This window comes from Neopelma chrysocephalum, unplaced genomic scaffold, assembly GCF_003984885.1.
Source record: "Neopelma chrysocephalum unplaced genomic scaffold, ASM398488v2 Primary Assembly neopelma1_24, whole genome shotgun sequence".
NCBI lineage: Eukaryota > Metazoa > Chordata > Aves > Passeriformes > Pipridae > Neopelma > Neopelma chrysocephalum.
In genome coordinates, this window is record NW_020897693.1 from 23,235,947 (window position 1) to 23,250,373 (window position 14,427).

The window sequence follows — 14,427 nt, forward strand, 5'->3', positions numbered from 1 at the left end:
ATGTACACATTTCTCTCAATTATAACACCAAAGACCAAAATGCCATCTGGTCCTGCTGTAAATCAAACATTTCCCTCTGGCAAGATATTTGGAGTATGAATAGGCATCGCAGTAATGCTTGAACTGCCTCTTCTGTGCAGGACACCAGACTCTGTATTTATTTATCATTACTTTGAGATCCTTTAGGGTGGACCGTACAGGAGATAAGCAAGAGAACAGACGCAAAACTGGAACCCTTGGGTAATTAGAGTCCATATCCTACCACCCCCTGGAAAAGAAAGGCAGAGATGGGTCACTCTCTGCTTGCTGCAGTTAGGACAAGGTAGATAAATCACAAGGGTTTTTTATTGCTGGTGAACTCAAAACAGGCAACTTTAATCTACTGAGGAAGATACACATACAACAAATGTTAGGCCTTGTGCGTTTTTTTCTTCTTAATGTAAATGTCTCTTCAACTTCAGTCCAGCTCCGAAGCTCTCACTGAGCTGCCACCAAAATCCTGGTAATGTGCTCTGAGCAATTCTGCAAGATGTTGTAAGAAGCATCACGTGTATTAAAAAGGGAGATTTTGCAGAAAAGACGAAGCTCTGACTGCAGCCATGTTGCTCAGAACGGAGAAGTCTGGCTAATCCTGCTGCATTAGGTATGTGGTGTTATACATAATTAATTGATTTAAGAATTTGCCGGGTCCTTTTCTGTTTCTGGTGTGCAAGCTGCAAGTAAAGTGCACTTCTGGGTATAAATTACCACTCTATAAAGATGCAATAGCTGGGTGGTACACGTCAGACATCAGTGGAAAGCAGACAAAACAGTTGTTACAATGACACAGGCAATAAGGAATTATCCTCTAGATACTAGATGCTGCTAGGAAACCCCTCCATAGTTTGAGCATCTAAATATTACCCCACTGAGCAAAACCAGTGTCATTTAGTTGGGACCTTCTAAAGTACAGACAATAACAGACACATAGCTGTTATTGTGTACCAGGTCAGCTCTGTGGACAGCCACTCCTCCAAACCACACTGCTAACTCCTTTTAACCTTTCTAAAAAGTTTTCTAACAGCTAAGGAGAAAGCAGGGATCATAAGGATGTTTCTATGAGGCTGAGGGTTTTACATGATGTGGGGGTGATGTAGGAGGCAGCACAACACCACACTTCAGCTATGCTATGAGAGGACAACCCAGCTTTAGACACTGTGTTTGATAACCTTGACAGAACCAGGGCCAAAATGGTGAGATCCCACTCTCATCTGCACCTTGCAATTCTTGTTCTGCTCCAGTACAGCTCATCTACATTATCCCATGCACAAATCTCTTTTTTTAACTCCATGTACAGTGTCAGGTGACTATTTTGCCTGGGTCTATATGCCTGAGACCAACAAGGCTGACAAACTACATACTGTTCTTCTTATTTCATAATACTGGCATCACAGCATCAGAAGAACTATGTGTTCAGTGTTTGTTCTCTTTTAATTTAATGAACTATAAAAAGGAGACTCTAAATACCCACCTAAGTATTCTCAGTGCTTCAGGAGACATTGCATACCCAGGGCAGATTTGATTAACTCCTTGCACCACTGTTTTCCTGTGTCCATTGCCAGCAATGGATGCCACATGAGAAAGGGGAGGGGAGGAATAAAATAATTGCTCTCTGTGTGATACAAAAAAGGATTAACACTGCCTTCATAAGAGCAGAACCAAGAAACAATTCAACTCACAGGGCCAACAGTGCTTTTCCTCTCAGGAATGGCTGCCGCAGGGCAAGAAGCAGGTTCACAGCTGAGCACCCCCTTCCAGAGACAAGGGACCTACACAGAAATAGCCCAACTACTTCCAAAACAAGAGTGGAATCCTACAACACATTTGCGTTTCAAGCCAAATTGATCCCTGGTACAGCTCTGCTGACTATGGTGGAAGAACACAAAAAATTAATCTGGCCCTACAGGGCAACTACAGCAAACCTTCCCCATAACCCAGCTCAGGAGTGAGACATCTGACAGCTGGAAGCTCTGTGTTTGTTGCCAACTTCAAAAGCCAAGACTTGCCTGAGTGAACTGTGAACTTTTGGCTGCCACTATCAAAAACCTTCCCTGTACCACAATTGTCCTTGTACTCCATAGATGTTCCCAATAGATTAAATTTCAAACTGTCCCCAGTGCAGGTAGTTCCACAGTGAAGCCACAGCACTCTCTTCTGCTCCACCTCTCTACTGCTGCTCTTGTACGCTAACTCAAAGTCTCATTCAAGCAGACCATGAAGAATTAAGTGCTCTTCAGAGAAGGGTTTTTTGCTTTCTTTTTTTTTTTAATAAATGTATCAGGCAGCATGGTATATCTCTTGCTGCCTCCAATCATTGTCATGACAATATTGTTGTGGTTATTTAAAGCAGAATTTGGGAAGAAAAAGCAAATCCACTTGATATACTGAGGAGAAAACTGTGCAGAACTGAGCCAAGGCCTGCCAGTGCTGAAGGGACATGAGAGTCAGTGCCAGAGGACCAAATCCCAGATACATTAGCCATACGAAGGTTTTGACCTCCAAATACAATGGGCTGCAGCCAGAATAAGTCACCGACATTACCAGAAACAGAGAAGTCCCTGGAAAGGAAGGCAGAAAACTCTTGTGGCCTGTATAGTCTCTACAAGGTTTGCATGGATGAGATGGGAGCTGGAATCTGAAGCAGACTGTTAGGCAAGGTCTGCTTTGGGAGTACAGAGGAGATGGGAAGACTTGCACTATTTCTTGCGCCTTTTGCCAAGATTCAGATTGCACAGATTATGGTAAAATTCACTTGGCAAAAAAGACCTTCATTAAAAAAAAAAGAAAAAAAGAAAAAATTTCTAGTAAGTATCAGGACTGAGATTTCAAAAAGTACAAGATCTGTATAAATTCAGCAAGATGTCCAGCACCAGATTATTTCATGGTGCAAAAAAGAACCTGGGGAGAGGCCAATGGGACCTGGCGAGGGTAACACCATCTACCTCCCCAGCAACTGCCAGTCTTAGGTTCTTCTCAACAGCAGATGGATTTTCCTTGTTCCTGCAGCATCTCAGGTCCCACAGGAGGTATTGGTTGCAAGCAAGCACCTGAATATTGCCTAATGGAGTAAGCCAATCACTAACTCAGCTGGCGTGTCCATGACCATCAAATAATTCGGTGTTTTTGGACGCACTTCCACCGTAGCATCTCTTTTTCTTCTTTCTCCACGTTAAAGTGTAAGCAAAAGGACTGCTTTCATCTGTAATAAGTTAAAATCAGAAATGACCTAACTAACAGGTAACTGATATTGGTCCTTGGAGCCCAAAGAGTAAAATCCATAGAAAATCTACTGGTTCCATTTTTTCTGGTATATCCCATGCACACCCCCATTAGAAAAATGGGGTTTATGAATCTTATCATACAGCAAGGAGCAGTACCTCGGAGCCAGAGCTGACAGTCCGTGGTAGCGGTCTGGGCTCTCCCAGATTGCTAAGTGTGATTCTAAGTCACTGCTCAATCTGTCTTCACGTGGCCATTGGCCAAGGCAACGGGGACGGTGGGAGCCCCTGGCTCAGCAGTCTCATCAAATCGTAAGCGCAGCGTGTTTCTGATCACCAGCTGTTCCATGATGAAAGAAGCACAAAACCATGGGATGGCATATTCCAGAGTGATCAGGCCCATGAAGTCAAAATCAAACTGGGAATAGTCCCATGGGCAGGCATTAAACTGGCGTAGGATGAGGCCAGTGGTGAACTCCCAGAGGTATGTCCAAAGTGTGTAAATGAAGCAGCGCACTAAAATGTTACATTTGTCTTTGAGATATAGATACATCTTCTCCACAATAAGGATGGAGGTGCCATAGATGAATAGTGCCCACACACTGGTAACGCCTGGGAACTTCCAGTTGAAGTTGACCACAAACTCCCAGGCAGCTGTGAACATCACCTCACAGAAATAGCCATGGATGGCATAGAGGTACCATCGGGAGAAAGCGGTCAGAGGTTCTGCCGCAGCCATTCTTCTGCACTCACCCCAGCAGCACTCTGAAATGAAGAGGGAGAGAGAGAGAGAGGAGTCAACAAGGGTGTCACAAGTCCTTATCCCCCAGATGGCAACACAGAAACTCGTAACACCCCCAAAGGATAAATATGAGAAATAAGTGAATTTTAAATTGTCTAATTTTTACCACAGCACATTTTAAGTCCTGGGGGAAAGTGGCACCGTATAAGACTCCATGACTTAGAATGGGCCTGAACAACGTAAACTGCTCTGCCTGAGAAATAGGATGCCACTGGTATTGCATTGGTGGTAAGGAGAGAGTTGACAGGTACAGGGTCTTTGTCAGGAGTGAGGCTGCCAAAGAATTTACTGGTTGCAAGTCAGTAGAAAAACACAGTCATCTCACAAGGAGCACACACCACCTGTTTGCTCTTTTCAAGAAACAGCATTGTCCCTTACTTTTCTGATTCCAATATGGAATAGATTAGATGAACACAACATTGAAAACCTGGGCCTTTCCAGCTGTCACCTACAGTCTCTATACCCAAAATGTTTGCTGTAGTGAAAAACAGAGCTTTGATGGGAGCTACAGCAAGGGAACTGGAGTGGCAAATTTCAGAGATTTTACACCTTCAGACACCACATCTTGCACCCATTATTCAGCTGAACTTTTACTTTGTCTGTTGAAGAACTCATGCACTGTATGGCTAGCATTTGGAAAATAATTTTCTTATGGTGTCAGACTGCCTGATACCAAGTTAAAAAGCACAGCAGAGCCATTGAAATCCATTCAGATTTAGCTTCAGGACAGCAAAACACAAAGGAGGAGAAAAAAAAAAGAACAGCTGAGCCTAGAGAGAGGTAGTCATGATAAATAGGAAATGAGAACAAACTCTAATTGCGTATACAGGAAGAAATTTGGTGAAGAGATTTTGAAAAGGCACAGTTTGCTTATGACTGAACTGTTTCAGCACAATTAGTTTTACTTTTTGTAGAGATTTACAAGTCTGCCATGGTACAGTCACTGACACAAGGTGATTATAAGCATTATTTTACTGAAGCCTTACAGATTTACATTACAGGGTGAATTTGCCCTCTTTCATTCTTAGAAACTTATGCTTTCAAGTTGAGTTTCTCTTGACTCTTTATCAGGCACTATTTAACTTGGCTCTGCACTTGTCAGTTCTGTGGCACAATGTGCTAGGAAAGGACCACATTAACTTTATGCGCAGTCATTCCATGCCATCTGGAAAGAGACTGTTCCCACCCTGCCCTGTAAACACAGTGCCCCTCTGAACAAAGTATTAACATGCAGTATGATTGGAATTCTGATAGGAGATGAAATAAGAGAAACTTCTATAAGGGAAAAAGGAACTATAATAACGAACACAAAGAAGACATGCACAGGGGAATACTGAAAGTGGAAAGGACAGAGCTGTATCCACAAACTGTTCACTCCTCTCTTAAATGGACACACAGCCAACCAAAGCCTTGGCAGTTCATGTGATGTGGGTGCTTGAGCAAAGACCCATTTTCTAACGGCACAATCCATTTTACACAGGACACTGAGCCATCATCAGATGCTACAGATATAGGTCAACAGCACAGTGTCAGTTTGGAGGTGAAAGACTAAAGAATTGCTGAGGATTCCCTCTTGTCTCCTAACAGCTCAGTTCCAAGAGACCCTGCAAGACAGCAGAGGAGGTAGCACATGAGAAATATACAGGAGGTGTATCTCCACATAGTCCACAAGAAGCTGATGTGTAAGGGCACTGCCAACTGAGGAGAATGAGTTAGTGTAATGTTAGTTGGTTAGTTTTGCCAGCACAGTTGTTAAGCTTAGGAGTTTGAATCCTCGTATCCTTCCTCCATTCTCACATAATTTCAAGAACAAGTCAAAAGTGAGAGGTACAGAATTAAAGGAAAGCAGTAAGAAGGTGCCATGGTTTAACACCAGCCAGCAACTAAGTGCTACACAACCAGTCACTCACTGCTCTCCAATGAGATGGGGAAGAGAATCAGGGGAAAAAAACAGTGAAACTCATGGGTTGAGATAAGAACAGTTTAATAATTCAAACAAAGTAAAATGTAATAATAATGTAATACATAATGTCATTGTCCATAGAAGAAAATTATTGTAAAGATTTCACCAAGCTGCCAAGGGATTGTATAGTTTTTCTCTCTTTTCTATAAGGCTTTCTAACTTTTTTGCTTGTGCTCCTTAGTCCTTGTACTTCCCTCTACAGCTTTACATGAAATGTATTTGAACTGTTAGCTGGGAGCATTCACAGCATGCAGTGCTATCTCTATAAGGTTTGCCTTGTAATTTTGAAAATCTCTTCACAAAGTTGAATCAAATACGCAGAAGGTCCTTCCATCTCAGTCCCTCCCTTCCTATTCCAAGGATCACCTCACCAATTATTTCCATTGCCTTACACCTCCCTACAAAAGCCAAAGACTCACAGAAACAGTCAACAATCCACATCTGGTTCTACCCTACATTATTTCCTCTGTTCAAAGAAGATTTCTCTCTCCTAGTTCTATAGCATATACTTAATAAAAATCTATTTATTCTCTGTTTCTTTTTTACTGTTTGGAAAATATCTAGTCACTACACTAGAAGTCTAGTAACCGAGTCTAGATCAGGTCTGGGACATTACAGTAAAAATTAACCAATTGCAAAGACCACTGTTGACTTCTTTTGAATTCCATGACTTTCACCACAACTGCAAAGAGGCAAACATAAATGCACTGGCACTGTCTCAATATTTGCCTTCTGTCATGTGCCCAGTTGGCCCAATTCCGATGGTAATTACTTCTTACAATATGCTTGAAAGTCCTCACAGGCATCCTGGTGATTAAGAGCATCCCAAGAAAGGGCAGATGCCAAACTGTGACAGTCCAAACATAAAATGGTTCCACTGTGCTAGGCACTAAGCAAATCCACAAATCACAGTTCCTCCTATAAAATATTTCATCCAAAATAAAACAAAAAGTACATAGTAAGACACAGAAGGGAATGGAGGATACACTTAGGGGGGCTACCACAAGCCACAGCACATCACTGCATAAGCTGGGGACTATACAATCTAATGTTTACAAGTCACTTGAGTATTTATAAAACAATTAAAACTGCGGCTTTTCCAAAGCATCTTATTTCCCAGCCACACCAAACTGTTTGGTGTCTGGTAGGCAATACTGCATAAGAAGGTCTCACGAGGGATGTAAAGGAGAAAAGTGTAGTTTATTGGGCAGCAATTCATGATAAAAGGATCAAGCTGAAAAGCAGTTGCATGACATTTACTGGGAGAAGCATCCAAACAGAAGGCCAAGACTGGATTCAGTAAGAAATGCAGATTTGTGAAAAGCCTCAAGTAGATAAGTGAACTTGGTGATGCAAGACTTTTAATGCAGTGACAGTAATACGGACCTAAAGGCTCTGAATGTATGATTGCTATTCAGTCTCCTGAGGAAAACAAATGACATTTACCACTGAGGTACTTAGAGTGGGATGGGCAACGGCTTCCTGAAAACCAGAAACACAGCTGCCACCTATGCAATTGTCTCAGCAGAGAGCAAACAAGTCATGAAGACTGCACGTGGATGGCCATGCTTGCACTGAGGCTTCTCACACTGCTGCTTTGGGGAAAATAGGGAGATTCTAAATTCAAAGTTTTGAAAATGCTTTCCATCATCAGCAAATTATATTTTAAATAGCTAAAGTAGAAATAGATCCTCTAATCTGATGTTATCAGGAAGCCTGAGGTAGGCCAGCACAAAATTTTCCCCTCTTTCTCTAGGAGGACCTTCTTTTCTAGCTTGCTCAGAGAAGAAAAAAGGCAAGTCTATGGAAACCACACACGGGACATCTCTGAGGAACATGCAGTCCTTCCCCCAGTTGCCCTGTCTGTGTGGATAGCTCTGCTGGCAACGAAGGGGCCAAGAGTTCCCTCTACCTACAGAAAACAAGCACAGGCCTAACAGGGGGAAGTATATGAAGGACTGAGTTTATCTGAGAAATCTGGTTCAGAGCATGAAGTTGCAGAGTGCCTCCTCAGCAGTTCACTGATGACAAAAAGCTGGTAAGAGTGGGTGATCCTCCAGAGTGCTGTGCAGCCTTTCAAAAGGACCTTGACAGGTTCAAGAGATGGGCAGAGAACTGTCTGAAATTCAACAAAGGCAAATGCAGGGTCCTGCACCTGAAGCAGAATAACCCCATGCAAGGACAAGAAGCAACAGACAGAAACTGATGCACAGGAAGTTCCACCTGAACATGAAGAAGAACGTTACTGTTTGAGTGACTGTGCACAGGAAGAGATTGCCCAGAGAAGTTGTTGAGTCTTCCTCACTGGAGATACTCAACATGTCTGGACACCATCCTGTGCAATGTGCCATAGGATGACCCTGCTTGAGCAGCAAGGTTGGACCAGATGACCCACTGTGGTCCCTTACAACCTTACCCACTCTGTGATTCTGTGATCAGGGCAGGAGTTTGACTTACAGCGGTAAGAAAATAATACTGTAACAGCATCAAGATTACATTTTATATTTTAGAATTTCAACTCTGAAATAGATATTAATAATCCCCTAGGTTGAGGTAAGATACAGATAAGCCTGATGCACTAGACCAAGCAAGGAGAAAGGACTAACATCCCAGACTGCCCCACTTCACATGTTAAACCCTGCTGTGCAAGGGGAAGCACCTCCATACTCACATTTGGTTTTGCAGGTGATGCAGCCCAGGCAGGCAAGAGGGAAGTGATTCAAAAATGGGCTGATGGTAGACCAAGAAATAACGGCAGATTTGTCTCACACAAGCACTGCAGGGGAGACATCAGTGGATGTAGTATTCATGAGCGCTGCCTGGCTCATTTTTTTCCAAGCTCTCCTTTGCAGCGGCTTTCTGCCCATTTCCCTGCTACCAAGCCAAACTGCTTTAAAAAGTCCTCACAGATTGTCTTTATTCCCTCTAATCCAGCAGAATTATTTAGACTCACAGCCTCTGGATGGGTGTAATGAGACTCATCAAGAAACTCTGAATTAACTCTGAAGTGCCAATAAAAGAAAAACACAAAAAACCTCCATGAGACAATTTCCCTTCTTGGTGATGTCCTGAGGCTATAAGTTCTGTCAGCTACTTGATCCACCGCAGGTGAACTTGAACTACTGCTGCAAGTTCTTTACTTGTAGTGCCTAGTTATTTCTGGAAGTTAAAAAATTAGGGCACAGTATTATTTTACAAATTCATATTTGAAGTATTTAGTTCCATAACATGCATGTTCATATTTCTAAGAAATGCCTTACATACATCTGTAACCCTATTTACATGTCATAATTACTTTGAAATTTGAAAGAGTAACTGCAAAGGAGGCACATATGTAGTAGGATACTTCACTCTTTCCAAATGACAGGACTGCGAGCAGCAGACAGTGCTGAAGTAAAGGGCACCTGCCACTCCCTGCCCATAAGCTCTACTGCTTGTATTCTCCTGCCTCAGACCCTTATTACCCAAACAGTACTTTTGTAAAACTAACTGTTCTTCATGACTTTTAATTACTTTCATTGGCGTATCATTGTAGCTACTGTGTTCTTCCTTAAGACTGGGAGAATCAGACGCATATCTGCTTTTATGTTTTAGCAAAGATTACAGTAGATACAAGGATGTTTTGGTGCAAACTGATATGCATTTTTGGGCAATACCTTTTTTAATTTAATTATTCTTATTTTGCCTTTTCCCTGTGAGTAAACACCATACAAGCATGCCTTTGCAACCATGGGCAACATTCAATGAATATGCTGCAAATCTGGCTTAAACATTTTCATAGAAAATCTTACTCAAGCCCCTAGGAGTGAAGATTTACAGAACGCTAAATGTGTACAGAACACTAAGTGCTAGATTTGGCCGCAAGACATTAGTTCATCAGTGTTTAAAGATTTATACAGTAAAGTCTTAGTGGTACTTATGTGCTGAAGTCATAACTCTGAGGAGATATTCATCCTTCAGGTAACTGAGAGCCTCAATTAACTGTGGCTCAGAAAACAGAATTTCAACTGTACTGGTGTGGAATAGTTCCAGCAGATCGATTAATCAAGCCCTGCAATGAAGATAAAAGCATTCCACAGACGTCTCCAAATACAGACTCTCAGTGCTTTCAGGATGGATCTTGAGCCCTGGGACTTTGGTCAGTTCTGAATGTACGAGTCATCTGGTTTTGCTGCTTCTCTGTCTGGACTCTACCTCCATCAGGATGCACATTGTCTCCCTTCCAGGTACTGTGGGTAAGAAAGCACGGTCTATTTCTTATCTGCATTTCCCCCTCATTTTGTCTCTTTCCCATAGAAGGCACATCATTTCCCTGCCACTCCTTGTTTCCTTGTTCCCTTGCCCAGTTCACTCCGTACCTGCAGGGAGCCTCTGATCCCCGTCTATCTTTCAAATCTGTTCCAAAGAGAATTGGAATACAGTAAAAAAGAATGACGACAAAAGGAGATTAAATTAATCCAATTACCAGACTAAGCCAAAGGGATGGGGAAGCGTAGTTCTTACCGGTAATGCCTGTGTGTGGGCTGCCCAGAAGCACCATTTCACAATGGGAAGGAGAAAGGTAGGGTTTTCTTGGCAGGGAGTTTAGGGGGGGGGGATTTCAGAGAACAAAGAGAAAAGATGAAGGCATTGTTTGTTTAAAGAACAGTTTTCCAACTAATGTGATCTCATGAATGGCATCTGAAGTGCAGAAAGCGGAGACTTCCCATGGCCTGCCTCACACAAAGCATCATGTTACCCAAACACACTTACCCACAGTGACCACTCCAACCTGAGAACAAATTAAGACAGCACCTCTCTACTTACAGTGACCAAGAGGGATGTTTCCTTTGATCCTGATGAAAGTTAAGACTCCCAAGAGTCACACAAGTAGCAGATTGAAAGACAAATCTATGAAAAATGACTGAGTCCAAACTTTACATCTAGAAGTATTAACCCCAAATCACCCCAGCATCTCTTTCAAGTACAGTCATGTCCTTCTCCAAGCCTGTCGCTGTAAGACTCTTGTACCTTACCTGCTGCCCTTCCCTGTTTGGAAAAGCTGCCCTGAGTTCCCAGCATTTGCTGATACTACAGTTCTCAAACAAGCAAGTGTCCAGCAAGGGCCCAAGTGCCACTGAAGTTGCTCCAGCACAAAGCAGAGACTTTGAAGCCAGGACTCTGCTGTAGGAGCAGGCAGAGCTCTCCATTACCACTGTAGAGGAGGGAGCCAGCATTATAGAAGTTTCTCCCACTAATGCCCATCAATTAGCATAGCATGGGTATTAATCATGCTATCACTGGCTTGCACAGTATGTAATCAGCAGTGAAAATATATTGTATGTGCAAATAAATTAGCGCTGAGTTTTGTACTCTATTGTTCAGATTTATTTCAATTCAGAAAAAACAAGCAGCAGCCTGTAAGCACATCAAGTTGGGTAAATCTGTCTTCGTAGACTAGTCAAGTTTCTCTGGCCTGAATAACAAGTCAACAAAAACTTTGGTTTTCAGGCTTAGGTCCTACACAGCAAACATACCGCCTCCACTGTGTTGGGTACTTCCATTGTTATTTACATCTTTGCAAAAGAAGGCTTACATTTTTAGCACTGTTATTTCCTCAAGGTATCAGGAAGCTTAGCATTCAGGTTAAAAACACAAAGACAACATCTTCATGTTTTATGCACACCTGTCATTTTTCTCTTTTGTAAATCTGAAGCATCAGATCTGCCATAAACCCCTAATGTTCAGCTGCTTATGAGTCCCCTTTGAGTCAGATTCATTAATCTGATTATGTGCTGTGTGTCCCAAGAAGGAAGCACAAGAGCTTTCCCACAGGGGAATGTGACTGAAACTCAGTCTTCTGAAAAGTAGCAAGTTGAACACTCACAAGCTTTTTTAAAAAAAAAACAATAACTCAACATTTGTGCCCCACACAGAACTGGTATTTGCCAGGATATTTCTCCCTGCCTTTCAAGGAAGCTTCTTATCTCTTCAGACATTGATTTCTTAACTCAGCATTGGTCCATAAGCTTTTACTGCTGCATCCTACAGCTCCCTTCTTTTCTAATCAGTCAGCTTAGGAAGGTAATGTTCCAGGAGTGTTTCCCAGTGCTGTTCTTCCAGCTGTAACATGTGCTCCTGGCTGCAGCTTCATGCACTCCAGCTCATGAGCCAGGCAGCTGGGTCATAAGGATGCTCCATATCACCTCTGAGCTGATGTCACCTTGGTTCTTTTCCAACTCTTTCTGAGCTTCTTACTACCTCTCTCCCAAATCACAGAACTGGACTGTTCTCTGATGCTCTGGTTTGCACTGCACCACAGATAACTGCTTTAATGAAGGCAAATCAAACTGATACATCCACATAATTTTAATTCTATCCACAGATGTACAGATGTATAAAGATATAGAGACAACTTTATACGTTGTCCTTATTGATTTGCCGATTTGCCCTCTCTTCCCCTCTACTTGAAGGGGATAGGTTTTTTTTCCCCCTATAATTGCTTCTTCTGACTTTGTTCATTTTTGTGCTGAGGTGACATTTTACAAACACTACAACCACTACTACTGGATTTAGCCTGCCAATTATGTATCACAACTTTAGAGTATGCTCACTTCCAGCCTTTACAGAGCCCCGCTGAAAGTGGATCCATTTCATATTATGTTTATAACCTTCTTTCACATTTCCTTTTGTGACTGCAGTGTGTCCAAATGACCATGCCCTACCAAACAGTCTCCACAATAAAACCAATAGATTCATTGCTCCAATATAGGAAAGCATTTTCAAAACTTGTCTGTATTTATTAGTCTACATAAGTGTAAGACTTTGGGTTCCTTAAGACAGAAAAGTCAATATATATGTGCAGAGTTGCTTCAGATTATTCTAAATGCCTGAAGTCCAGGAATTTATCTGTAATAGTACAGCCCAGATCATGAAATAACACAATACCACAGCTTTGGACTGCTTTATAGATCTATCACTTTATGGCTGAGACCCCACTCCTATTCAAACCTTTTCTCAGATCCTACATATTCAGCCTTCTAAAAAATTCTAAATCTAAACCATCTCTTGCGAGTAACAGCTAACATGCATCTGCTTCAGGACTCATGGAATTTAACTGCATCATGTTAATACCACCTACTTGCTAAATACCTGAAAAGGAATTAAGCTTCCACCTTAGAAAAGAAAATCCTTAAGAACTGCTAACTCTAATCCTAAACTCAGCTAGGAGGTAAAAATACCACTCACCTCTTCACTTAATTGTCAATCTGCACAGAAGACATTTACCACTCAGCTGCAGAAAGATAGCACAGTTGCAAAAGGTCAAAGCACAATGATAAAAGGACACTTGAATTTGAGTCCACACACAGAGCTACTGCAGTAGAAGGCAGAGCAATTTTCTTGCTTGGGTCTTAAAATTACTACCATATTTGCGTGGGCTTCTATAGGACCCAGTGAGCCAAAGCACAGAAAGAGAGAAAAAGCTGGCAGGAATTTATTTGGGAAAAAGAACCTGGCTTTGAGAACAGAATATGGAGTTAAAAGAAATAGGATAGAAAGACCCTGGAGTATTTGTAGAATAGAGGGAAACACAGAAGAATGGACAAGTAAAATTTTAAGTGTATTAGTAGCAGAAGACTAGTAGGGGCTAGATATCAGGGAAGTAAACTCATCACTGTTTCCTAATCATTAACATCACCTAAGCAGATAATAATGAAGATCCATAGATTTACACAGCTACTACAGTGACAAGATAAAATCTGGATACATCATTCCATATTTCTTCTGATGACAAACCCCAGTTTAACAGACTCCTTCAAACCAGCCTGGCTGGGAACCATAACAGGGTTGGAAAATGGCCTGGAAAAGGTAGGTTATTTTCCTCTCATTGTTAAGCAGCTGAGCAATCGCTGAGAAAAGGCAACATTCAGGTGTGGGCAAGACATCTGAAGTCAAGAGATTGGGAAGGCACCTAAAAACACTCTCTCTGTGGCCAAATATGGCAACAGACTTAGGAAAGTTACATCGGAGCAGATGAACCACATCATCTTCCTGCACCAGTGCTTGTAGAATCAGTGCAGCTGGAAAAAACAATCAGTTTTGCTCAGTGGCCAGGCTAAACTGGCAGTATAGATCCACACTTGGCTAAGGAGAGATGCTCTGAGAGACTAGCTTGGAAGCTGCTCCAATATAGAATAATGGGAAGAGGAAAATGAGAGGCTATGGACCAAAAAGCTACTCTGGGATGATAAACAACCTTGAGAGCACTGGGAGAAAAGTTAAGGTTATGACTCATGACTGCATATGCTGAGACCACTGACAATAACAGATGCGAAGGTAAACCAAGACTGTTTCTCTGTAGATGACTCTGCTTAGAGGGCTACATTAGTAATAGCTTCTCTTGATATAAGACACAATTTTAGTTT

The 14,427-nt window shown here is 42.0% G+C and overlaps 1 protein-coding gene across 8 annotated transcripts in view; it reads right to left on the reverse strand.

The window, feature by feature from the left end:
• Positions 1-327: 327 nt before the first annotated feature.
• The window catches only part of TMEM229B (transmembrane protein 229B), a 37,336-nt gene continuing 23,236 nt past the window's right edge, over positions 328-14,427 (reverse strand). For all 8 annotated transcript variants that reach the window (XM_027708282.1, XM_027708241.1, XM_027708247.1 and 5 more), the window contains one exon: positions 328-4,022. In XM_027708282.1, the coding sequence (XP_027564083.1) occupies positions 3,493-3,996 (504 nt within the window). In that variant the 5' untranslated portion in view covers positions 3,997-4,022 and the 3' untranslated portion in view covers positions 328-3,492. The remainder of the gene's footprint in view (positions 4,023-14,427) is intronic.